At 37.3% G+C, this 27106-nt stretch overlaps 2 protein-coding genes across 2 annotated transcripts; both read right to left on the bottom strand.

The window, feature by feature from the left end:
* Positions 1–470: 470 nt before the first annotated feature.
* On the bottom strand, positions 471–13690 carry LOC149832086 (protein DETOXIFICATION 12-like). Its single transcript, XM_090013152.1, has 7 exons — positions 13391–13690; positions 4877–5421; positions 4690–4776; positions 3249–3305; positions 2904–3142; positions 857–1062; positions 471–678 (listed from the first exon to the last, which is right to left on the bottom strand). The coding sequence occupies exons 1-7, from the start codon at positions 13688–13690 to the stop codon at positions 616–618; spliced, it is 1497 nt and encodes a 498-aa protein (XP_089869278.1). The 3' UTR covers positions 471–615.
* A 5893-nt stretch (positions 13691–19583) lies between these two features.
* LOC149832085 (transcription factor MUTE-like) lies at positions 19584–26107 on the bottom strand. Its single transcript, XM_090012351.1, has 3 exons — positions 26012–26107; positions 21680–22075; positions 19584–19706 (listed from the first exon to the last, which is right to left on the bottom strand). Exons 1-3 carry the CDS (start codon positions 26105–26107, stop codon positions 19641–19643), a joined length of 558 nt encoding a protein of 185 aa, XP_089868477.1. The 3' UTR covers positions 19584–19640.
* Between the last annotated feature and the right edge of the window lie 999 nt (positions 26108–27106).

Here is a 27106-nt window from a genome sequence, read left to right as displayed (position 1 = left end):
ATTTGAATTTATTCAAATTACTTTGTTGAAATTTTAAAAATTAAGGTTTAAAAAAAACACTGATGAAAATAAATACTAAAGTTGGTATAGAATGTTAAAAAGTGATTGAATCCATCAATTATGATCTTTCTCAATTTGTCGATTAATCATAAATTCCTGAAAAAAAAATGACTAGCTGAGATTGAATATATGCCACCAATTTTAATTTTTTTTTTTTTTGAAATTACTTCAGAATTCATAATTTCAGTTCTATGTTTCTCTTGTTAAAACAAGAATGACAGTTTTATGCCAATAAATTATGATTCTTTTATCTTGCTGATCTATCACAATTTGCTGAAGAATCCAGATGTCGAAATTGATTGAATTTTTTACTGATTAATCACGACTTACCTATGTTACAAAGATACATGGATACGAAGATATATGTTGTGGGTTCGACTGGAAAGTTCAAAATTTTCTCAGAAAATAAGAGACAAGGAATTGATTTAATTTGTATTAACTATTTTTGATATTTTCTAGAAAATACAGTTTTAAACACTTTCACCATTGTTTTAAACACTGCCAAAGTGGCCTCTCTCTCTCTCTCTCAAACTGGAACATGCAACCCATCCAAATTTAAACACTTTCACCATTGTAAGTTGAAGGCTTTACAAGTACTCTATCCCTTGCTTTGTCAGCCTGCAAGACAGGCATTAATATTTCAACAGCTAGAACCACTAACAAGACAGAAGAAACCTAGCTAAGAAAGATTCCAGAACAAGATCCAACAACCCTGGTCCTCCATCAATGACCAGTTGAACTCAACAAAAATCATGAATAATGCAACAAAAGAAATAGATCAATGTAATTTGCTAACCTGGTGTTGCCAATCTGTAAACCATGTTATAAGAGACAGTAGAATTGTTTGTGCTGTAGAACCACAGAGTATGCCAATCCAGAGTCCCCTTCCTCCAAAATGAAACAGGAAACCTAAAATTACAGAAACTGGAATGCCCAGCAGATAAAATGCTCCAAGGTTGACATATGCACCAAGATGCTGCCAGCCACATCCTCTTGCAACACCTACACAGGAAAAGTTGTTAAAAGATATGCCCCTTTGTTGTTCAATTGAAAATGGGTCACACAAGCAGAATGTCTAATAGTTCAGATTATGTGCATCAATCAAAGTTATGGTTTCACGTGAAAGGTTTGGATCTTTTCTCTTCCCTTCTTTTAAACAAAAGATAATGGGTATGTTTTCAAAATCATCTGAATTTTAGATAAAGTCTACACAGTACCATAAAAATTATTTTCATTTGGAGTCGTGTTGGTATGAAAAGTCCATTGACACTCATGCCCATCTAGTGACACCCTTGAGCACAGCTGAACAATTGGATGTTTTGTGATCATGTTTTTCGCACAAACTAAGATCTGGTCCTTTTCTCGTATAATTTTTTATAGTTGTGAACTTGGTTCTATTTATGTACATGGTCCTCTTCTGCCTTGTATCAATTATATCCTTTAAAGATCCATCTCTTGGGTCAAAATTCAGGGGAACTGATCCTAAACTGTTAAATTCAGCTGTGCAAGTTGCATTTTCAAGCACAAGGGGGCAGGGATTGGATGCATCAGAGATGCACATATTGCAGTCTTTTGCATCAATGAGTACTTCTTGATAAGTAAACTACTGTCAAGGGATTTCTTTTAATGGATTGCTTTTTTCAATGTAATATACAAAGCGTACCAACGATTCCCAAATGATATTTAAAGCAAACTAATTGGAAATTTTTAAACCAAATGAAATAGATTAGCATAGGAAATCAAAGGCGATCAGTGAATGTTATTTTACTAGAAGCCATTTCATAAGTTTTTTTTTTCCTAATACCAATCTATGCTATGGGAAATCAAAGGCAATGAGCAAAAATTAATTTATTAGTACTTGAAGCTACTCCATAGTTTTTGTTTAGTACCAATGTATATGGGTTCTTCTGTGAAGCTACTCCGTGTTTATTTAGTAGGAATGTACTAACGAGTTTTCCGTGTTTGTTTAGTACCAATGTACCATTTATGATAGCCACACAGTGCACACACTTTTCACTTAGCTAGAAACTGCAACATGGTGCAATAGCCGACTCTTCAGAGACTCAGAGGAACAAACTTGACCATCTAACAGTTATGGTGCATCGTGGGATTGCTAACTTCAATCTCTATGGTGATATGTGAGTTAATTTCAAAATTCAACCATACACAAAAACATATAGCATGACTAAAATGATCAAGCACCCATCAGACATGTAAAAGTGCATATTCATCATACTGTAGTATATGTAAGAAAAATGAAAGCAAGCATAATAATACTTTTCAAATCAGCTGTCTATCTGTAAACATTTTGAAGTAACCCAAAGAACAAAGTTAAAAGACCCAGCAAGTGATTGACTTGTTTAATCCACCAATCTAACTGCTAAATCATGCCGCTGACTATTTACAGAATCACATAAGTTGATTCTCACTCAAAAATGAGATTATAATTGCTTGAGTTAAACTTAGTAAGACCGCCATTATACAAGCTGAGCATGAATGCTAACTTTGGTCTTTATGCGACCTTGTACTAGGCAAGACTCGAGCTGTACCTAAGATGCTACACGTTTTGCTCAATGTTACATGAATTTTTGCATGAGCCAACCCAAAAAACATGATCCAATATATAAGCGGCTTTCTCATGTAGGTACTGCATTTGCTTGCAAATACAGGTCTTCAAGTGCACTGTCCTGAGCCTCATGTGTTAAGCCATTTACCAAGCCTATATGTGACCATGGAACTGGACTAGTATTGATGCATGACAAATCAGTCAAATTGCTCGCAAAGTATTTAATGCTGAAATATTTTTTTCATCGAGACTAAATGTAATGAGAAAATAATCTTACCTGAGAGCACTCCTTGCAAAGCATCCATGAAGGACGACAAGGAAATCAAAGGCGCGATTTTCACAACATATAGGATGACTTCCTTGTCGCTGCTGTAAGCACGTCCCAACAGATATCTGATGCAGTAGATAGTTGTGCTTACAATTGAAATATCTATGATTGCAAGGAGGACAACAACAAACACTGCCAACTGAGCTGTGCTTGGATATCCAGCTCCAAGTTCATTAGAAATACGTGTGCTGCAATCAGAGGCCATCTTTGAATATCAGTACTAATACTGTGAATTACCAAAAAATCAATTGGAGAGTAATTGCCATGTCAAGTGATAAAGGATGGAGAGTGCACCTTGCAGCAGCACTAAGGCCATATGGTATAGAATAAAGCAAATATAAGGTGTAAAGGCTGTCCAAGGAAACAAAAGGAAAGTTAGATTAGAGAGATTGTGTTCTTGAACATTAATAACTCCTACAAGTGCTTTTCTCTAACTGCATTAATAAAACACAAGCAACTAAATGGTTATTTCACAAATTAATGACATTTGTTTGAACTAATAAGCAGCATCACTTCACAGAAAACTCATAGCAATACCACTGGTCCTTCCATATTGTTGGCAAAGAAGCATAAATCAGAAACAGAATGCAATCTTCATGGTTCCTTTTACAAGCCTGGGGCTCTTAAAAGGATCGATAATGAGAAGACTCTCTTTGTAATAAATGTGATGGTAATATTTCTTTAAGAGTTATGCATGAGATTCATAGCCTTAATTCTAACATTATTATGAACAATCCATCCTTTCAATATGAAATATGTCTGTTGATAACTGATAAGAACCATAAAAATATATATCCATTTGCCAAAATGGTTCGAGAAACCAATACAGTTGAAGGTCTGACACAATGTTTTCTATAGAAGTAATATGCAGTAGACACTATATCACATACTGGCTTGTAAAAAATCCAAACAATCAGTTTACTAGCCTGAATTATGCCGGCTGCTAAAAACGAGATATATTGATGTAGGTCTGATGCATGGGTTCTCTGTAGCACACATATGCATGGCAGACATAATCATTCGATATTGGGCTCCAAAAAATATAAGAATGTGATATTAAGCACTAAAAAACAGGAGAATGTGATAATGATGGTAACCAACAATGCACTACCTGTTAAGTTTTATATATATATATTCCTCTAGGGGTATTTTTGTCATTTTACTCGTGTAACAGTACTGTTCATTAGGAACAGTTTTTCTTTTATTTATTTTTTATCTTTTCATTTAAAGTCTTTTTTCTAAAGAGTATGGGCTCTATGGTCAAAAGACCAGAGTCATTGGGAGCTCCTCAACGGTCACAAATGTGACTGTTGGGAGCTTCCAACGACTCTATTGGGAGCTCCCCAATAGAGCTCCATGGTCTCTCTTTGTGTATAAATAGGGGTTGAACCCATCTCTTGTAACAAATGCTTCTCTTATGCATTTATGCTCAATAAAAATGAATATTTTTTTATTTTGTGTTTTTTTTATTTAGTTCCTTAATGTGTTATATGCACTTAGTGCTTGTGTTGTTGCCCTTGTTGGCTATTGTTTTGTCCTATAGTGGACTTGTGTTTGTGCGCATTATGATTGTGATCTTGTAAGTCCTTAGTGGCATTGGTTTGTGCTTATGCACTTTTGTGATCATGATCTTGTAAAGCCCTTAGTGGCATTGTTTTTTTATTTTCTGCTATTTCATTACACTACTGACAATTGAAACATATTATATACAAAACACTGGAAAATGAAACCATACCAAATTGAAAGCGCTGAAGTTTCCAGCTCAGGATTAGGCAAAAGCCCAGAAAGCAATATCAGCAGTTCAAAAGACCAATACTCTAGACTGCATGAACCAAACAACAGAAAAATGCATAAGGTCCAAAGCAAAGAACAAAAAAAAAAGTGAAGAAATTAACAACTTAAGGGAAAACACTGACAATCACCAAATCATGACTGCAGAGGGAAGTGCAAGACTAAGAAAGTCACATATCCCAACAAAAGCCTCCTTTGAGAGTGGAGCAAGTGTCTGTTTACAGGCAGGTGCAAATTTTACATATAATGCCAAGATAAGCACATTCACCCAGTAGGAGAGACTGACAGAAATAGCAGCTCCAATGTGTCCAACCCCAAATTTAAAAAGCAATAGCCAGCAGAGAGGAACATGGAAGCAGAGAGTCACAACAGCACCAAAAAGCAATGGGAGGACCAAACTCTGTGATTGCAGGAATTTCACCAATGGCTGTAGAAGTGCAGAAGCAAACAATCCCGGGATCAAGCAAATAGCATATCTGCCTGCTTCATGGGCAATAAGAGGGTCTTGCCCTATCAAAAGTAGGAACTTTTCCATATAGATCCAGAAAACAGACAGTGGGAAGCACACAAGCAGCAGAGCTACCACAGCTCTCTGCGTATACACTCCTAACTTTTGGTACTGCTCGGCCCCATAAGCCTGGCCACATAATGTTTCTAAGGCACTTGCCATTCCAAGCTGTTGCCACCAATAAGTGACATAAAGTCAGAGTTACAAGTTATACTGAAGTTAGTTGCAACTTGCATGTAAATACTGCTGAAAAAGTGCTAAAGCATCTAGGAAATTTGGCTGCATGAAATTGGACCCCACATTTTTTTTATTGATAGTCAAGTATTTTACTTTGGCTTAAGCTCTTGCAACCATATTTGAAAGTGTGCATATTTTTCAAATGTCTTTGGTGTTGGTTTGGATGCATTAGATGCTATCTTTCTATAACACAGAAAATGGAGTCACATCTACTTAGTAGTTTATATAGAGAAGAAGCATGATTCTATACAATCTCAACTTTACAGGGCTGGCCATATACTCTGAAAGGATTTCCAGAAACAGTGATGCTGAAAACCCTATTGATTTCTAATTTGAATGCTTCATGCGATAGACACTATCGATGTGATCACTATAGTCTACTTAGTCAAATCATGTCACATTTTAATATTTTGATACTTACACAGTTTTTTAATAGTAAAAAGGAAAATGTTAATAATAATAAGCTTCATTGCACGGAGACGAACACGGTATCAACAAGTGCAATCTCACCTGATGATGCATTTTCATGTTGGTTAATGTTCAAAGTAGTGGGCAAAGAGCATCCAATGCTCACGTTTTTTTTTTCTAGAGTCAAGACTGTAGAGAATCCCAAGCCCACGTCTATTTGGATCCTTAAAAATAGGCAGTATTTGTGAATAGACGTGGTGGGCATAAGCTCATGTCAAAACCATAAAAATAGGTGCAGTTTTTTAGTGGGTTAAAAACTGCAAGTAATGGTTTTTGTGTGGATAGTGGTTTCCTAAAATTGTGTTGTTTTTTTGCTTTTAAATAGAGTTGTAGTTGTGTTGAGAAAGAGGAGTTCAAGTAAAAGTAAAAAAGTTTATTTTTTGCAAGTTCACTTTATGTGCTGCTGTATTTTCCATTCCCTATTGCCTTCTTTTGTGTTTGTTTGGTTCTATCGCAGAAACAACCTTCAATTTTGGTATCAGAGCCAGGATGCAACCTAAACTGGGTGTTTCATTAAAAACGCAATAGGAGCATTGCTGAAGCAAGGAGTTCCTTTAGACTTGGAGTTTTGAAGTATAATTTCTGAGTAAATCCGGTATGGAAAACAATTCTAATTCTCTCAACTTATCCCAATCATTGGTGCTGATTTTTAATAGTGAGAATTACGAATTCTGGAGTATTAAAATAAAAACTTTTTTTATCTCATAAGATCTCTGGGAGTTGGTTGAGCAGATGTTGAAGGATTGAAGGCAACAGAAAAAATTGATGTAAAAGAAGCCCAAAGGAAACATGCAAAGACAGTGTTAGTATTACAGCAGGCGGTGTCCGAGACGAGCATTCCCAATAATTGTCGGTGCTACAAAGTCAAAAGATGAGAAGCAAAAATTTCATGGAAATAAGAATATCACAACGGTTAAACTTCAAACCTTAAGAAAAGAGTTTGAAACGTTTTCTATGAAAACCAATGAGTATTCAAAATTTCTTTTTTAAGCTCTCTTAAATTGTAAATCAAATGAAAACTTTTGGTGAAGTCTTAGATGATCAAAAAGTAGTGGAAAAAGTTTTGAGGTGTCTCCCTTCTAAATTCGACCATGTTGTTATTGCAATTGAAGAGTCTAAGGATTTGTCTGTGTACTCTATTGATGAACTAATGGGGTCACTTTTAGCCTAGAAATTTCAAAAAAAAAGAATAGCCAGTGTGATCAAAGGAGTGAAGGAAGACGTCGAGGATGAGGAGGTTTTAGAAGAACCTTTCATGGACGCGGTAGAGGTCGAGGAAAATTTTATGATACTTCTCAAAGGAATGATGCAACAGAAAAAGGTAATCAAAATCAGTTCTTTAAAAGAAAACAGTGTCATTTTTTAAGAAATTTGGTCATATTGAAGCTAGATGTTTTGAAAAGGCAATGCAGCAAGCAAATTTTGCGTAGACAGTGGGTGTAGTAATCATGTGACCGGTGATAGGAGTCTCTTATCAAAAATATTGATGAGACTGTGAAGTTTAATGTGTGGCTCGGGAACAATAATAAAGTAGACGTCAATGGCAGAGGAACAATTGCTATTAAAAAAAAAATCAAGTAACGAACGATTTATTCAAGATGTATATTATGTTCCTCGTTTGGCCCAAAACATGTTTAGTGTAGGGCAATTGGTTCAAAAAGGCTACACTCATTTATTTGAAAATGACGTCTGTGAAATTAAAAACAAGAATGGTGTAGTTCTTGTTAAAATTAACATGGTCCAAAATAAAAGGTTTCCACTAGAAACAATCAAGATAGATGATTGCGCCTTTATGGCAAACTATCTTGATCAATCTAAGTTATGGCATATGAGGTACGTGCATCTCTATTTTAATGGCTTGAAACTCTTACATTAAAAAAACATGGTGGTTGGTTTGTCAACCATCAATTGTACAAATGAAGTATGTGAAAGGTGTGTTTTTGGTAAACAACACCAATTATCATTCCCTGTTGGGAAGGCATGGAGAGCTAAGCAAATATATGTGGCCCCATGAGAACTCCTTCATTAAATAATAGCAAATATTTTTTGCTTTTCACGGATGATTTTACTAGAATGAGTTGGGTGTATTTTTTTACTCATAAATCTCATGCAATTGATAAATTTAAGGAATTCAAGTCTCTTGTAGAAAATGAAAGAGGGAAAACTATAAAAATATTGCGCACAGATAGAGGAGGAGAATTCTTATCTGATGAGTTTGGTTTATTTTGCAAACATCATGGCATTCGCAGACAGTTGACAGTAAGAAAGACCCCACAACAGAATGGAGTGACCGAAAGAAAAAATCGTACAGTGGTGAAAATGGCACGCAGCATGTTAAGTGAGAAAAAATTACCTAACGATTTTTAGCAGAAGCCATCAACACAGCAGTGTATATTCTCAATATCTCTCCAACAAAGGTAGTTCAAAACAAAACTCCATATGAGGCCTGGTGGAATCGAAAACAAAATGTAAGTATGCCAAGAGTGTTTCGATGTGTAGCATATGCCTTGATTGATTCTTCTGATAGAACCGTGAAAAATGTATTTTTGTTGGCTATAGTAATGAGACTAAAGGGTATCGTCTTTATAATCCTACTTCTAAGAAGTTGATTATAAAAAGAGATGTCATTTTTTATGAAAAAGCTTGTTGGGAATGAGCTAGCAATGAAACCTTGAAGTTGCAAACTGATGAACTTGCAGCAAAATCAAATCATTTTGATGTTAATGTAGCATCATCATCAGAAGTGTCGGGTGTGGGAGATGAATTTACAAAAGATCACTCTATTGAAAACATTGAGTGTACACTTGAAGATGAGACTCCTCCCAGAAAGGTACGCTCCTTAGAAGACATTTATAAATGTGCTTTCGCTTTTGTTGTAATAGAACCATCATTGTATGATGAAGCATGTGCAGATAAAAATTGGATAGATGCAATGAGAGAAGAAATGAAGGTCATTAAAAAGAATGACACATGAGAGCTTTCCGATTTGCCACCCAGAAAATAATCAATTGGAATAAGGTGGGTCTACAAGGTCAAATATGATGCTGATGAAAATGTGAAAAGGTATAAAGCAAGGTTAGTCACTAGAGGGTTTGTGCAAACATATGGAATTGATTTTATCGAAACTTTTTCACCAATTGCAAGATTTGAAACAGTCAAAATCATTCTTGCAATTGCAACCCAATTTAAATGAAAGGTTTATCAATTTGACGTTAAAGTTGTATTTTTAAATGGTTTTCTCAATGAAGTTGTGTATGTTGACCAGCCACCTGGATTTGTTGTTAAAGAAAAAGAAGAAAAAGTTTATAAATTAAAAAAGGCTTTATGCGGGCTAAAACAAGCACCTCGTGCTTGGTATAGTCGTCTTGACAATTTCTTTCATCAAAATGGTTTCCAAAGGAGTGATAGTGAACCTACACTATGTCAAAGTGAATGAAAAAAAATGTTTATAGTCAGTGTTTATGTAGATAATATTATCTACACTGGTTCTTCATCTAAACTTATTGCAGAATTTAAAGATAATATGACGAAGGAATTTGAAATGTCGGATTTGGGAATGTTATATTTTTTCTTTGGCCTTCATATCGTGCAATCTAATGAAGGGATTTTCATCTCTCAAGAAAAGTATGCATTGGATCTTCTCAAAAGGGCAAAAATGTTGAGCTGCAAAGTTTGTGCAACTCCAATGAATTCAAATGAAAATTTGAGTTTGGAAGATGGAATGGCAAGAGAAAATGAAAGGTATTTTAGAAGCCTGGTTGGTGGTTTGATGTACTTAACCCACACTCGGCCAAATATCATATTTTCAGTCCGTATGATCTCAAGATTTATGCACAATCCATCCGTGCAACACTTAAGTGCAGCAAAAAGGATTCTTCATTATATCCGGGCAACAACCAATTATGGAATTTTTTATAAGCATGTTACTGACTTTAATTTACTTGGATATACTGACAGTGATTGGGAAGGTTCAATGGACGATCGGAAAAGCACAAGTAGTTTTGTGTTCGGTTTTGGATCAGGTGCTATGCTGTGATTCTCAAAGAAGCAAAATTCAATAGCTTTATCATCCTTAGAAACAGAATATATTGCTGCTGCATCTGCTACCTGTCAAGCGATTTGGACGAGGCGTGTTTTGAAGGATTTGCATGTGGAACAAAAACTTTCAACTAAGCTCTATTGTGATAATAAGTCCACAATTTCCATTGCCAAAAATCCTACCTTTCATGGTAGAACAAAGCACATTGAGCTTAGATATCATTTTATAAGAGATGCAGTCGAAAAAGGTGAAGTAGTGTTTAAGCATTGCTCTACAAATGAACAAGTTGTTGATGGTTTCACAAAAGCCTTGTCATCCCCAAAATTTCTGGTTTACAGAGAATCCTTAGGTGTGTAGGGATTTTCACATTAACGGGGAAAAAATGTTGGTTAATGTTCAAAGTAGTATGCAAAAAGCATCCAATGCTTACGTTTTTTTTTAGAGTCAAGACCGTAGAGAATCCCCAGCCCACATCTATTTGGATCCTTAAAAATAGGCAGTATTTGTGAATACACATGGTGGGCATAAGCTCATGTCAAAACCATAAAAATAGGTGTTGCTTTTTAGTGGGTTAAAAACTGCAAGTAGTGGTTTTTATATGGATAGTGGTTTCCTAAAATTGTGTTACTTTTTTGCTTTTAAATAGGTTTGTAGTTGTGTTCAACGTATGTAGAGAAAGAGGAGCTCAAGTAAAAATAAAAAGTTTATTTTTTGCAAGTTCACTTTATATGCTGCTGTATTTTCCATTCCCTATTGCCTTCTTTTGTGTTTGTTTGGTTCTATCGCAGAAAAAACCTTCCTTTCATGTAGATCGTATTATACAAATGGATTCAACGAGGGTTCATTTAATTCAAAAGATGTTTTTAACCAATAATTTAGATGTGAAAAGCCTTCTTTTCTATAAATATATTTTTGTATTTTGGTTGTTATATTCAAGATAATATAAGTACGTCAACTTATTCGAAACCCACAAGTGGTGTCCCTTGCTGCAAGGTCAAAGCTGGGTGTACTCCACAACTATGTAATCAAAAGCATTAGGCAAGTATACAAAAATATATATAAAAATATGTTTAATTCTTTTACTAATAAGATGCTTTCATTACACAAGTACAAAATTACACATGCTTTCACAAAATATATTAATATACATAACCAGAATATACATATATATAATTGTACACACACAAATATATATATATATTTTAATTATTCATAATATATTCAGTACAATCAACAAAATATGCTTTCAGCCTTTCACACAAGCACAATAACACATACATATATAAATAACATATATACATCAGAAACAAAGTAACACACATATATAAAAAACATAATCAATTAACATTAACTGTTTATGCTTTCAATGTTTTACAGAAAAAATCCCAAAAGCAAAGTAACACACATGTATATATATATATATATATATATATAATAACTAAGCATGTTTTCATCATTTTACAGAACAAATCACACAAACAGACACACATATATAATTATATATATACAAAAAAATAATAGAATGTATAAGAATAATAAATGACTAAAATGCCCTCATGACTAGTCGGGGCAGCTTAGTCGCCGACTAAGAGCCTTGCAAAATTGATTCCTTTCAAGGTGCCCACCTAAGAATTGCAAATCCTAGGCGTTTTACTTATGCCTAGACTGACTAGTCGGGGCTTTTCACTACTAGCTCCACAGTGGGCAGGAGGACCTCAAGGGTTTTACCAACTGGAGGCCAGCCAATGTGCGGTCTGTAATGGGGGAGGTTTTTAGAGAAAAAAAGTATCGCATTATTGGATCAAAGCATGCTTTAAAGAAAATGAACTGTCATAAAGCCATTTGTGTCAGATTTACTTAAAAATATATTGAGTAATATAATACTCTTAAAAATGTCCACACTTGTGGAGGGGTGACAACCAATTTTCCTATAACGGTTGGGTTACATCAAGGATCTGCTTTAAGCCCTTTCCTATTTGCTATAGTGATGGATGAGCTTACGAGATCAATTCAAGAAAATGTGCCGTGGTGTATGTTGTTTGCTGATGATATTGTTTTGATTGATGAGTCTAGAGCTGGGGTTAATGCTAAGTTAGAATTATGGAGACAGACATTGGAAGCAAGAGGTTTTAAGTTGAGTAAGAGTAAGACCGAATACATGGAATGTCGATTTAGTAAGCAACGAAGTAGTGATGGGAGTGTAGTGAAGCTTGGTAAGCACGAAATACTGGTGGATGATTCTTTCAAATATTTGGGATCTATCATTCAAAAGTATGGAGAAATTGATGAAGATGTAAATCATACGATAAAGGTTGGGTGGATGAAATGGAAGAGTGCAACTGGAGTGTTGTGCGATAGTAGAATGCCATTGCGGTTGAAGGGAAAGTTTTATAGGACGACTATTAGGCCCGCTTTACTATATAGTACGGAATGTTGGGCTGCCAAGAGACATCATATTCAAAAAATGAGTGTAGCTGAGATGCGTATGCTGAGATGGATGTATGGAAATACAATAAAAGATAAGATTCGGAACGAGGAGATACGTAAGAAGGTAGGCGTTGCACCCATTGAAAATAAGATGAGAGAGAATCGTTTACGGTGGTTTGGACATATTCGACGAAGGCCTAATGATGCTCCAGTTAGAAGGGTGGAGAAATGGGAAAATATATTAGTTAAAAGAGGTCGGGGTAGGCCTAGGAAGACATGGATGGAGGTGATAAGAAAGGATATGAATGCCTTGAACCTCACCGAGGACATGGCATTGGATAGAAATGAATGGAGGAGAAGGATTTATGTGGAAGACCCATAATGATTTTCTTTGTTGGATCATATCGCCGACCCCAATTGTTTTGGGATGAAGGCGTAGTAGTTGTTGTTGTTGTATATTACTCTTTTATAGCATATTTTTGGTCCTCAACCGCTCACTGACACACATACATTATCGCTTACCCAAACCCGTAGACATATTTATCACATATTGCTTATTTACGGATAGAGTCTGAACCATTGGTTTTTTTTCTCTCTAAGAACACATATAAACATGAAAATACTAATACTAAGTTTTTTTTCCATGAAGGATGCCCTTGGAATCAGAGACCTAGTCGCACTGGCGCACCCCTTGCGCCCAGGGAGTCGCTTAGCTTCGCTTGAGCAAGGGATAAGCCTTGCTCTAATTAATGCAAAGGGCTGACGCTCATGGGAATGAAATCTGACCACCAGCCTAGTGGTCAAGGGCCCCTCCACTGCGCCATACCCCTTGGGGCTGAAAACACTTAATTTACTGCATATTTTTTCTACTAAAGAAACTATGATAAACACATCTGAATGTTCAGATTGAGAAAAAACACCTGAAACTGTGATTTAGAGAGAGAGAGAGAGAGAGAAAGATCTTACAAGGATGATGTAGCCGGTGACGTTGCATAGGGAGGAACCGATGGATACACTGGAGAGGGGGAGTCGACCCAGGTGGCCCACCAGCATGAGGGACAAGATCTGCAGCAGGAACTGGAACATGCTGACGAGCACCATGGGCAGCGCTATCACCCCTTGCCTCTTCACCTCCCCCACCACCAAACCCCACCCCCTCCTCTCATGAAGAAGATGAAACAGCCCAACACCTTCTTCCTCTCTTCCTTCTGGAGAGGCCTTTCCCCTCAAGAGACTCTCTCCAATGTAAGACTGTTGATCCTCCATTACCACCCAACCAGGCTTATCAAGCTCTCTCTTTCTCTCTCTACTTTTCTATAATAAATGACAAAAAAAGAAGATGTGGATGAGAATTCATTTAATGACTGTCTTCTCTGGCCTCTCCTCGGTTCATTGGAGAGAGAGAGAGCCCAAAATAATTGTTTATTTGTTTTTAGAATTCACATTATATGCAGCACATTTTCGAAGCGCCTGTTCTTATGTTCAAAATACATATTGCACTTTTTGAAATTCATTGCAGATATAAGAAAGTCACATTAGAGTTGCCTAATTTTACCCATGACGTGACTCATGAGAGAGAGAGAGACTCATTGTTTGTTGCATAAATAATGCACCGACCACGATGAAGCTGTCAAACTTTGGTTGGAAGGAAAAAATAACGTGTCATACATATATGTAACGAAGACGCATACTTCTGTCGAGAAAAACAAAGAACTGCAAATTTTTGTTCTTTCCCTTAAATCTACAGTGAAAAGTTTAAACAAGGTTTTTCTAATATAAAAAGAATAAAAAAACATTTTTTTATAATAAAAAACAAAATGTATTTTAAAATTATCATATTAATATAATTATGTGAGGTCATTTTTTATGTAGCGCTACTGCATGCTTACCCTCCAATTCTCTTGACCATCCATATGAACATTCTTCAAGATGAACAATGCACCAATCTTGAAGGAATGTCAAGATAGATGGCTGTCAAGCATGTAATGTAAGGTCTATTAATATAATGATAAAATTATGATATTCTTGCTTTACTATACGATGTTTTGCACAACTGTAAAAATATTGTAATATTTCATGTCTTTACCGAATCTTATGGGTCGTAGATGACATCGAGGGGATGGTCCACAGTCCACTCACTAAATGTCTTTACCGAATCTCTAATGTAAAAATATGTACATTAGAGATATGCTTAACAAAACTTATAGAACATCCAGCCGCACAACGTATTGTTGGCTTGATTTTGACAAGATCCTACATGGGTCAGTTTAACTGGTGAGCCTGGTCATCTTTTGTTATATGTATCTTTTCTTTGAAAGGCAAGTTGGGGTTAGGAAGACCCACCAGTTATTATTCAATCGTACCACTGGGATTTGAACCTGCTACATCCCACCACAGGAAGAAGTGCACTGAACAGCTACTACCAACAACGCAGAGCCCCCATTGTATCTTTTGTTATATTTGTTTTTATGCAAACCACAAGATAAAGAAAAAAAGAAAGAAAACATGAAATTTAAGTGGGTTGACACTAAGGCCTATGTTCAAGTGAAAGGAGGGGCGATCGCTATCACCACAAACCTTATTAAAAAATTTCATTGTACGATCATTAAAATATTTCTGAGAGTGATGAGTGAAATATTTCATTTTAAACTTAAGATCAGGTGATATTGAAAATCAGTCAACTTTTTCAATATCAACCACAAATCATGGAGTGCCCCTTTGAGCTACATGGATGTATTTCCTTTCCAATCAGCCCATCTTGGTGGTACAGAATGCCCTCTTTACAGGCATGTGTGGTGGTTATTTTTCAATATCACCTAATCGGCAAATGCAAATCACCATCAGTGGTGATTTTTTCAATATAAACTACAGTGCCCCTTTGATCTATACCAGGGGATTTCCGTCCCACCAGCCCATCTGGGTAATACCGAATGCCCTTGGTACAAGCATGTGTGGTGGTTAGGGATGATCACGAGCCGAGCCTGAGCTGTTCGAACTCAGCTCGGTGCAAAATATATCTGTCTAAGCTCGGCTCAAGCTTGAATGACTTTGTTCTGACTAGGCTCCGAGCTCGAGCCGAGCAGGCATTTAAAAAAAACAATTTTTTTTCAAGTGACCCACCACTAAGCCAAAGCATACATTTTAGTCACTGACACCAAAAATAATGTATACATACTAAAAGTACTCTATATTAACATGAGCCTTTGATAAAAATCCAACAGTCTACGGCCATTACACTAACAATAACTTGTTGAATATAATTGCAAATATATTATCTATATACTAGTATCCAAGCTTTATCGTGCCGATCGAGCTTTATCAAGCTCGGTAGGCTGATCACGCTCAGCTTGTTTGCGCGTTTGAGCCTTAGAACCATGTTCAAGCTCAGTTCATTTAAAGCATGGACGAGCTTCAAGCCAAGCTCGGTTCATTGTGCATCCCTAGTAGTGGTTATTTTTCAATAGCACTTGATCTCAACCCAATGTGGGGGTGAACAGGGTGGCCCACAAACACGTTTAAAGAAATTGGCGAGTCATTTTTGTTTATAAAGCAAACACCACTTGTTTATGTTAACATTATCGGATCTAGTTCTACAAATTTGAAAACAAATAAGAGTGATGAAAGACATATAAAAGGCTTACATAAGGAAAGATGTTGAATTTATATCTCAAAATTATGCATTCACCTAACTGGAACTATTGACTTGACCTTAACCATGCCACCTAGCTAGGTTTTAAGCTTATGATAATTTGACTTGACTTTCTACACTTTTTTAAATTAATTGCTAGAAGAATTGATTATTGAGCTTTTTAGATGAGCTAGCTATCATATGATTATTGAATACTTAATTGAGTTGGTTGTTTTCGGACCATTAGCCACTAGCCATTGGTATATGACTGTTATACAATAATCTGTGATTGTTGAACATTTATTCGTTATCATTAAACATTTACTCATATATATATATATATATCAATGTACGGATGACTAAGGCCCAGATTGATAGGGAGACTTGGAGTTTTATAACAATGTACTCGATGACTAAGGCCGTGTATCCCCCAATTATCGAGAGAAAAACAAAAAACTCTATAAAAAATAGACTTTATAAAGGTTATTTAATTTTTTTAATATATAAACAAAAAGCGTGAGATAAGAGCCTTTTTTGTCGTTCTTCTTGAACGGAACCACGTGTTACTCGCTTGTCGTGTATTTGCTTTCTTAGTTTGTTGTGGTCGTCTCTATACCAAAGCTGGAAAAAAAATGAGATCCTCTCTTTTGTAAGAACCAGCAGAAGTCTATTATTTGAAAGAGGTCTGAAAAGTAGGCATGGCTGCCCATCATGCTTGTTGAAGATAAATTTGTCAGTTCTTGGAAAAAATAGTGTGGGACTAGATATAATAAGTCACATGTTATATGGTGTTTATGGTTTAGAAATTCTTTATGTGATCTAATTGGGTTGGGCAATGTGATATCTCCTAGTGTAGTGTTATTAGGTGAAGAGATCTCTTATATTATTTTTTATCAATTTTTAATTTTATGATAAGCTGAATTGAAAATGAACTCCCACGTTGTTATAATTAGGTTATTATCCTCAAACCTTATATACAGGTCTTTTCTTCAAGCTTTCCATCATCATCAAAAAAAATTAATCTCTCTCTCATGAGATTTAGATAACCGGTTCAGGAAGATCATACATGTCAAAGACCCGTTAGAGCACCAATGAATTCAGATATGCTATCGCATTACGATTTGGTTTTAGTCTTTCTTTCAACGATTTAGCATGAACATGTTTGACAGTCCTTTTAGTTTTTTTAGTGAATTTAACATCCAACAATTGGTATCAAAGCAACTTGTTCCTGATGAATCATTAAGACGTTCGATTTCAATATATATTTTTTGTTTTTTTTTCGATTGATGAAGACGATCTATCATAATCGGTTTTGGGGTGCAAGCAAAGGAGAGCCAATCCATTTTCTTTTATTTTCTTTTATTTTATTTTCTTTTATTTTCTTGAGTTATTCAATTTTGCCTGAATGTAAGGAGTGCAGATCGGCCCTTCCCTTAGAATTTTGTAGACGGGCGGGCAGCCCTCCCTCTTTTGTTTGTCGAATCACCGCCGGCAGGCGGGGGGCTCTTCCTTTTTTCGAAAGACAGGACAAAAAGGGCTGAAAGGCCCTTTCCTTTTTCAGCGAGCAGGACAAGAAGGGTTGAACGAGAAAGAGTCAATCAACCCTTTCTCATCAAAAGCCCATGAAGAGGACACCATCCAGACAACCGTCTGGACGACAGAAAGGGTTTTATCCTTTTCTTGGCTAGCCGGACAGGGGTGTCGTCCAACCATCTTGTCAGTCGAACTCCATCTGCTTTGATTGCCAAGCGATGAGGGCGGACACCCTTCTAGACTTGAATTCGACGACATCTGAGGCCACTTTTGGCCATCGTCGGAGGAACTCGATTCGTCGGCCACCTTGGGATGTTCTCGGAAGCTATCGATCTTGGATTCGGCCGTTCACCGAATAAAGTGTGCTCACTAGCATCCTGAGCCGGATTCCACCATCATCGGTGTCATCCGAGGACCGGCAGCAATTGTGGTCTGATATGGTCCTTCGTCGATAGACATCGGCATCGATGGCCAGCGAGATTGACCATCGGGCTTGGCCTTCAGGCGATGCACTAATACTCGGGACCGGTTTGGCCTTCGGCCGATTCGGAGACTCGGGCAATTCATTTTAGGTTTTGAATCGCAGTGCAAGGCTGACCCGAGCTTTAGACTGACTCGGTAACCCAAGCCGGTTCGGCATTTGGTTTAAGGCCGGTTAGGCCATCTAGTCCTGGCCGATTCCGCCCCTGTGCACAGGACCGGTTCGGTCCTCTGTTTGCTGGGTTCTGGTCTCACCAGTGACCCCAGCCGGTTTGATGCCCAGTCAATGACTGAGGTCACATTCGGGGGTGAGAGGGCTAAACCCTCAATCGCAAAAAGTTTAAGAATCTACTGTTACATGACTTTTTTTTTTTCGTTAGAGCACATGAATTTGATGGCAATAGAGTGCTAAGAACTGATGTTGCTGGCTCACCACATCTACACTGAAATAATCTCTAATAAGGGATCTTTCATGAACACCATATGCTACAACTTTGAAGAACTAATGAATAATATTTCTCAGTATTACTCATTGCCTCTTCAAGGCTCTCAACACATCTCCAACTTCGAAAACTGTTTCCCGCATGGAATAGTTCTTTTCTTATCTGCATATGTGTACTTTTCTGATTTATTGGTCAAAATCATTGACACCCAAAATCCGTCCATTCAAAATGCTTGCTAATTTAGACAGGTTATTGGGCACATTCGGTTCAAACCCAGGTGTGCGTGCAATGTATGGGTCAGGCCTTGATGGACACTTATAAGCTCATCTTATGCATTCTTGGATGATTTGATCTGAGCTACAGACCGGCTCCAGCTGTCCAGAGTTTCTAGAACCAAGTCCAAATAACTCAACCAGGTAAGTTTCCCTTTCTCCCTAGACCTATAAATACAAGAGTAGGACTCAGATTAGGTCTACATCTGATTCAGGTGCAGTAAAATATACGTGAGCCATTTCGTGTTCAGCCAGGGACTGGGTTCTACCAACCTCATCAAGTTAGTCTAGTATTCACCCCTCAGTGTAGGTTCATGTCCATATCAGACCCTGTTGCAATAGGTTCAGGCCTAACCCATTGGCAGCCTTATGATAGAAAGGGAACAAAACTTTCAACCACTCTAATTGGCGATCTGTTTCATTAATTCTCTAGGCAGAAAGAAGATCCATATTGGGTTCATTCTGATGACATTCTTCTTTTCACTCAAAGGAGGATAAGAGATAGACTTTCAAAATCTAAGTTTGTGTGCAAGCACAGTATGAGGTGAGAATAAATCAATAATATTTAAGTTGAACCGCGGAGGCATGTTTGCTTGTAAGATGATCAGGCTTCTTGTGGCATTAGTTTTTCGGAGCACATGAGCCATCCTGTCACATAGCTTTCTAACAGTCATCACATTATCTTTTCTCTGTGCGTTATAAATACAGTTTAAAACATCAAGCAGTACAGCACATGACACCAGTCACAAGAGCAATATATAAAACTGATACATGAAATATTCCTATGCATCTTCCGTAAGAAATACTTTCATTTTCATGCATGATGATGTCTATTCCCCTCTTCGACCTCCACAAGACATTCAGGAGAAGGTTTGTTGAACTTCATGAGCCAGCTCTTCCATACAAAGTTGGCATTCAAGTCCTATCTGTCACCCAAAAAGTATATACAGAGGAATGAATTTGGGAAGAAAGAGGGAAGGAAACCATGCTGTGTTTGCCTAACTAGGGCTGTCAATGGGTTGGGTATGACCCGTATCCCGACCCGGATCCTTGGTTACAAAAAAGTGGGTCCAATTAACTATCTGGGTTGGACCCATCAGGTCAGATTAAGATCCGGAATTTTTAATGTAAACAACTTAAAAAAATATTATTTTACATGGTTGGACAGGGTCTAGTTCATGTAATTGTTATCGGATCAGGGTATATTTTTCTCATAAAAACAGTCAGACCTGAATCCGGATCTGATACCCGCATCACTTAGTTGGATCAGGGTTTGGAACCACCCATTTTGGCAGGGGTCCAACCTGTTGATACCTCTATTCCCTAGCATGCACATACATAGGGCTGAAAATGGGGCGGGTGCCCAACCCATCAGAGTGTACCCAAACCCACCAAAACAACAAAGTGTTGGTTTCGGGTTTTACCGGGTCACGAAAAGGAAATCTCAAACTTGTATCTGTAGAATTTCAAAAGTTTACTTTTACTTAAACTACATATAAAATACTTGGGTTGAGTACCCAGCAAAAAAACTGGGTCGGGTCAGGTACCTGGCAAAAATCGAAACCCAAACCTGACCCGAATATTGCTCACGTCCAGTTCAGGTCGACATGAATATTATTCAGGTCGGCACTTTTTTTATGCTGATGCCCGAAAATTTTGGTTTAAGCCCGTTGACGACTACATGCATATATGCAAATATAATCTGTTTGGCATTAGTGTGTCCATTGCATGGATATATATATATATATATATATATATATATATATATATATATATATATATATATATATAGAGAGAGAGAGAGAGAGAGAGAGAGAGAGAGAGAGAGAGAGAGAGAACTGAACATATTAGGCCTCGTTTTTCGCTCTGCCCTATAATTTTAAAGTATCTTATGATATATCTGAACCGTTAGATGTGGATAGCATGCTAGATTTAGTGAGAATTGACTCATGAATCATGTTTTTCAATGAAAAAACATGATTTCATGAGCCAGAAAAACTGATACATTCATCGCCATTGATTTTGGATCACCGAAAAAACCTGTATACAGGTCAGATTCCGGTGATCTAAAAGCCGGTTACCACTAAACAAAACCTATAGATCACATCTATAGTATCAGATGTGAGAAAAAATACAAAAAACCTGCAATTTAGAGAGGGCAGAACAGGACATAACGAGAAGGTGGGCAGAACCAGCGCATTACTCTCTCTCTCTCTCTCTCTCTCTCTCTCTCTCTCTCTATATATATATATATATATATATATATATATATATATATATATATATATATATATATACAACACAAGGTCCCTTCACACCTGACGAGGTAAGTCGGACGAAGGCATTCAATCTGAAGAACATCAAGAGTTTGATATCCAAGGTGCATGCCCTGGCCACAAGGCCAAAGCCGTGTGAAGATTTGCCGAGGGTACAGTCACATTGCACACCAAAAGTCTGCGGCTACACCTGACTGCCCTCCATCTCAACAGCTGTGGGGCTTAAAAGTGAGATGGAGAACAGTCAGGTGCATCATCATACTTTTGGTGTGCAATGTGACTGTGTCTGATCCGCACTCGCAGATGTGGGCCCAGTTTGACTGCCAGGAGATTAATATCATCAAGTCAACCAGAGGCTCACTGACTGGACTCATCATTCCCAGGATGGGCCACAGTAGTTGTGAGCTGGTCTTTAGCGGACCTATCCGAATTGGGATCAGGTGCAGAGCAGATGGAGGGCGCAGGTGCAGCGGCGCAATGCATTTGTGCAATGTGATTGCACCTGACCGAGATGGGACAGATGATATCTGTGTGTGTGTTCCAACATGTGTATGTGTGGATGTGTGTATGCGCATGCATGCATATGCTCACATTACATGAAGGTAAATTGGTTGGGCAAGTACCTTGATTATGAATGAATGTAGGATAGTGTCATCCATGCTGCTGATATTCAAGTGAAGGACTTCAAAGGAAAGCCTCTCCAAAGTAGAGATTATCCTCACAACTTGGCCGGGGATCCTCCTGGAAACGGTCCTCAGGACAACGTTGGAGCCAGAGAGCTTGGCCTCAACATCAGCAAGGGAAGAGTTGCAGCACGCACTCAGCTCCTTAAGGTTGTCGACGAACCCAAACATTGGGCTCCCTGGTGGAGCAGCAGCAGGGAGGGCATGCAGCTTCGGACTGGGAGATGGACTTGGGCTCAAGCTCTTCCTTCGCTTCGTGGACTCTAGAGACTGTAGCACTTGGTGCAGCTCCTTTATAAACTCTATAACCCCACCTATGACCGATGCTTGGTCCCCCTACCACCATTAATATCAAACAGTTGCTGAAGGTGATGATAAAAGTATAAATTAAAAAGCTTCTGTACGCTTGAGCGTGCATGCGCGCGCACGCACACACACACACACACACATATATATATATATATATATATATATAGGAAAACTGAAATATGTAAACCAGAAAAATATATAAACTAGTATGAACCGAGATTTTCATAAGGTTTTTGCAAATCTAACCCTGCAGATGCATTCTGCATGATCCATTTGATTGGAATCAATTATTGGATCATCGTAATCAGATCAAAAAATTTGATTTTATATGCTTGAATATTTACAAAAATTCTGAACCGTTAATTTTCAAGACTTAAAAGGTCCTTCTTATACATTGTAATCGGATTATCTAAGAGTCTGGTTCTATAAAACCAAGTATCTAGATCATATTTGTATGGTGAAATTTTAGAAAAAAACAAAAAAAAAAACCTATGCAATTCTCAGTGCACACCAACTTACATATTTTGTTGGCTTACATATTTCAGTTGCCCTATATATATATATATATATATATATATATATATATATATATATATATATATATATATATATGGGTTATATTTGGTACTAATGAAGGTATATAACTATTGAGAGAGAAATCATAGGTTCAAAAGTTGTATTAACCCAATATGACCACATAGAACGGCATGGTTTATTTGCTAATTAGGATCAAACCTTGACTTTTTGATTTGTGAAGTTTTGGTACTTTAATTTGTGAGCCGTTGATTTTTTAGGCTTTTAAAAAAGCCTACTTACATGTCACAGTCATATGATTCACAACTATTTTTTTATCGAATAAACTTTATAGATCATAACATAGAGTCCAACATACAAAAAGATATAAAAGCATGAAATGAAAGTGATTTCTAATCAATAGTTTTGTACGTTTATCAACACCAAATATTAACAGCAAGCCTTAAACAGTAGAACTAAAACCATGCACCCAGATGACTTAAGAGATGTTTTAAGAGATAAAACTCATCTAGGAGATATTAAGCTTCTCACGTGTGTGTGTGCATGCGTGTGGGTGCATGCTTGTGGGTGCATTCAATGTATCAACAAGTGGAATCTCACACTATCAAAAACTTTTAAGCAGATCATACTGTGTCGATGGTTTTATCATGGTTCATTTAGTGCTGATGAAAAACTTGAATAACAAAAATATATTCTTTGTTTGTTTGTTTGTTTTATCTTTTCTAGATATACATTTAAGTTCATTGGTTTAAAGAGTGCCCTAAGCCGAATAAATCATGATAAATCCGAGTGGTCAGATTCACTTTAAAAAAATCATAAACAATGAGATTTTGCTCATTGATTTTCAAGTTTGACACACACACACATATATATATATATATATATATATATATATATATATATATATATATATATATATATATATATGTGTGTGTGTGTGTGCACGCGCATGCATTTATATTTGGTACAATCGATTGTACCTACAATCTAGTTTGAATCTCACAATGCAAGTTATTTTAACACAATCTAACCTTGGATGTATTCAGCATGCTCTATTTAATAGGAATTGACTCCTAAATCATGTTTTTATGAGTTGAAAAAAATCAATGCCTTCATAACCGTTGAGTTTTAAATTATCGGAAAAACATATATATATATATATGTTGGATTTCTGTGTTCCAAAAGTGTTAGATGTGAGAAAAAAAAAGAAAACCAAACAAGGAGGTTCTACTCTTAGCTAGATAGTTTGCACATACAAATGATTGTAGCAAACCTCAACTCTCTCTCTCTCTCTCTCTCTCTCTCTCTCTCTCTATATATATATATATATATATATATATATATATATATAAAGTGATATTAATTTTTTTTTATTAATGGTGTTACTTGAAAGTAGGGGTGGCAATTTCTGACACGACCCGCCAACCCGCCTCTTAGGCGGGTTCGGGTTGGGCTTAAGCCAACCCGTTTAATAAACGGGTCGACCCGCGTAACCCGTTTATTAAACAGGTCGGGTTCGGGTTGGGGGTATGCCAACCCGCCAACCCGGCTGACCCGTTTAATAAACGGGTTAGACGGGTGGGTCAACCCGCCAACCTACATACCTGCCAACCCGATCCGTCAACCCGCCAACCCGACCCGCGAACCTGAAAACCCGTTTACCCGACCCAACCCATTTATTAAATGGGTTGGCGGGTCGTGTCGGGTTACCCGTTTATTAAACGGGTCGGGTTCGTGTTTGCCACAGCCGACCCGTTTAATAAACGGTTCGGGTTCGGGTTGAGGTATGCTGACCCGCCAACCCGACCCGATTGCCACCCCTACTTGAAAGGTTGACACTTGGCTCCATCTCATCAAAGCGTGATCAGGTGCAATCACATTGAGCACAAAACTGTAACATTCCATCTGGCCACCCAACACCTGCCGGATTAAGATTCTGGGCCCCACAAAATTAAGCCGATTTTTAGCTTTCTCATGACATCGTGGCCATCCAATTTGCACTTTAAAAAAGCTCAAAACTCAACAAAACCACATGGCATTCATCCATAATGCAAACAGACGGCCACGATGTCGGCATGAGCAAAAACGCTCATGTTCAGCATGACCTGATCTGCTTCCTATTTATTTTGTGCAATTACATTCTACCAATTCCCAAGTGGGCACTCTATCACTATCCATTTGCATCATTTTTTCTTCCTTTCCAATAGATGATCTGGCTTTCACTGTATTTCCCTGAATAAAACTATCTTTTTGACAGGCATTGGGGTACCACGAGTGATAGTTTTGGCACCAAACCATGATAACGAAGAGGGAGGATCAGGTGTAATGTGATTGCACACTTTTAGTGTGCCACTGCACCTAATCACTCATCATCTTTGAGATACTGCCAGCTACGGGTGCAACAGCAGACGGTATGTGATCAGGTGCAGCAGCACACTTAAAGTGTACAATCTTATTGCGCACCTGATCTCAATTCAATAACAAATTCTCCTAATGGTTTCTAGCTAATTCAATGCTGCACGCTACTGGAAAATGGAAGGGCATATGGCTGACATGATTATATATATATATATATATATATATATATATATATATATATATAGAGAGAGAGAGAGAGAGATGGTGCCTACTGTGATGAAATGTGGGATTTTGGGTGCTATTTGCAAATCTGATCCCACAGATGTGTTGCACATAGTCGATGAAAACAACACTTGGATCATGTTTTTTTATGAAAAATATAAATTTTTAAGCTTAAATTAATTTGTATGAAAACTTTAGACTGCCAATTTTAAAACCTTATAAAAACCTACCCACATGTTATAATCAGATAATTCACGAGTTTTTTCTGATAAAACTCAAGCATATAGAACACATCCATATGGTCAGAATTGAGAAAAGCATGAAAAAAAAAATCCTTCTGAATCTTGGTATGTTTGTGGCAGCTTCCTTCCTCGTATATGTATAAATAAAGTGATTGGTATCTGCTCACACTTTATGTGCTAAATGAGCTTGCTAAATGGGTTTTCAGTCCTTTTTTCATTTTATTTATAAATTCTGACCGTACAGATGTGATCTATGTACTTGATTTTATAAGAATCAGCAATTGAAGTGTTCAATTCCAACACATGAGTGTGTTTTTATAAGATTCCAAAAATAAACTGTTCAAAATCTTTATAAATTTTTTAGGCTCCAAATATCATTTTTTCATTGAAAACACATGATCTAGGTGTGGAATCCTCATAAATTGACCATGTCCAACACATTTATGGGGTCAAAACTGCAAAAAAAAAGCACCAGAAAGGCAGAAAACCTCCTAACGTATGAGCAGCTACCAATATATATATATATATATATATATATATATATATATATAGAGAGAGAGAGAGAGAGAGAGAGATGAATTTAAGGGAGTAGTGATTTGTAATTTACCCTCTTTATATAAAAACAAGGTGTCAATGAACGCAAGAGCTTCAGGTGCTCGTTCATTTGCTTCCTCCTATTCCTCTCCACTGCAATGTTAGACATTTTCCACCACTCAGTCGGTCGCCCCTTACACTTTGTGCTTCATCCATGCCTGCTTATATATACCTATCCATTTTCAAGGGAATCACCAAAAACCCACCTGCACTGTTGGTCCAGGACCCAATAAGTCAGACCGCCCTTGCTTTAGCCATATGACCATAATACCCCTAGATTTTGAACATGGCAGCATGCTTTGCTTTCCAAAGATAGAAAGCACCACGTAAGGGTATTTTTGTCATTTAAGAAAAGTCAAGGCATGATATTGTTCATCCCAATGTGGAGAGTTAAATAGTCACGTAGAGGGTGCTTGACACATTGAATGGTTTTTCGCAGAGTCTCGTGATCCACATTCTCTAGGGTTTACATTCTACACGTTTTTATCTTTTTGGTATTCAATTATCTTGCATAACATTTAACATACAGGAAAGAAAGAAAAATAAATAAATAAAAAGAACGGTATTGATGGTGTGTCTCAACTTCTATGTGATCCTATTCACACTTTCTTTACCTGACTCATGCATTCTTTCTTGCTCGGAATTACGTGTGTGATATGGTTCACATTTCCTTCCCTGATTCATGTGTTCTTGGCTTCATGCAATTACGTGAGTTGAATTTGAAGAGATGAGACCCTCACTTCCTCCTGCTTGCCTAGACTTGTGAGAAGTTTCTTTTTTTTTATGACAAAGTTCTCCACTGAAGATATGGTTCACATTTCCTTTTCCCCCAAGCCCGCTGGCTAGACTTGTGAGAAGTTGGCAAGCCCAACTGATCGGTCACCAAAAGTTAGAGTAGAACACAAAGCACTTGGATAAGCGTTCAGCAAACTGCTCTTTGGGCGTGTTTGGATACAAAATATTGTTTTTTTTTAATTTATAACCCCAAAAAACTGCACCCGGCAAGAAGACCTGGCCGCATTGGCTCAACCTGTCATACCTACGGTCGTCGTGCGGGCAGTGTAAAACTCCGAGGCTTGGACCCTTGCCCCCAGGGCCTATGCTATGC

Source organism: Nuphar pumila, chromosome 7, assembly GCF_984573655.1.
Source record: "Nuphar pumila chromosome 7, dmNupPumi1.hap1.1, whole genome shotgun sequence".
NCBI classification, from domain to species: Eukaryota; Viridiplantae; Streptophyta; class Magnoliopsida; order Nymphaeales; family Nymphaeaceae; genus Nuphar; species Nuphar pumila.
The sequence above is the reverse complement of the archived record's forward strand: the minus strand, read 5'-3'. Positions and strand labels throughout refer to the sequence as shown.

Coding starts and splice junctions, on each gene's coding strand:
- LOC149832086 (XM_090013152.1), bottom strand. CDS start 13,690: ATGGAGGATCAACAGTCTTACATTGGAGAGAGTCTCTTGAGGGGAAAG. Junction 3,306..4,689: donor ACTTCAGCGCTTTCAATTTG/GTATGGTTTCAT, acceptor TTCCTTGGACAG/CCTTTACACCTTATATTTGC. Junction 1,063..2,903: donor TTTGCAAGGAGTGCTCTCAG/GTAAGATTATTT, acceptor TTTCCTGTGTAG/GTGTTGCAAGAGGATGTGGC.
- LOC149832085 (XM_090012351.1), bottom strand. CDS start 26,107: ATGTCTAACATTGCAGTGGAGAGGAATAGGAGGAAGCAAATGAACGAG. Junction 22,076..26,011: donor CTTGTTTTTATATAAAGAGG/GTAAATTACAAA, acceptor TAATGGTGGTAG/GGGGACCAAGCATCGGTCAT. Junction 19,707..21,679: donor TACATTCATTCATAATCAAG/GTACTTGCCCAA, acceptor TTTGGGTGACAG/ATAGGACTTGAATGCCAACT.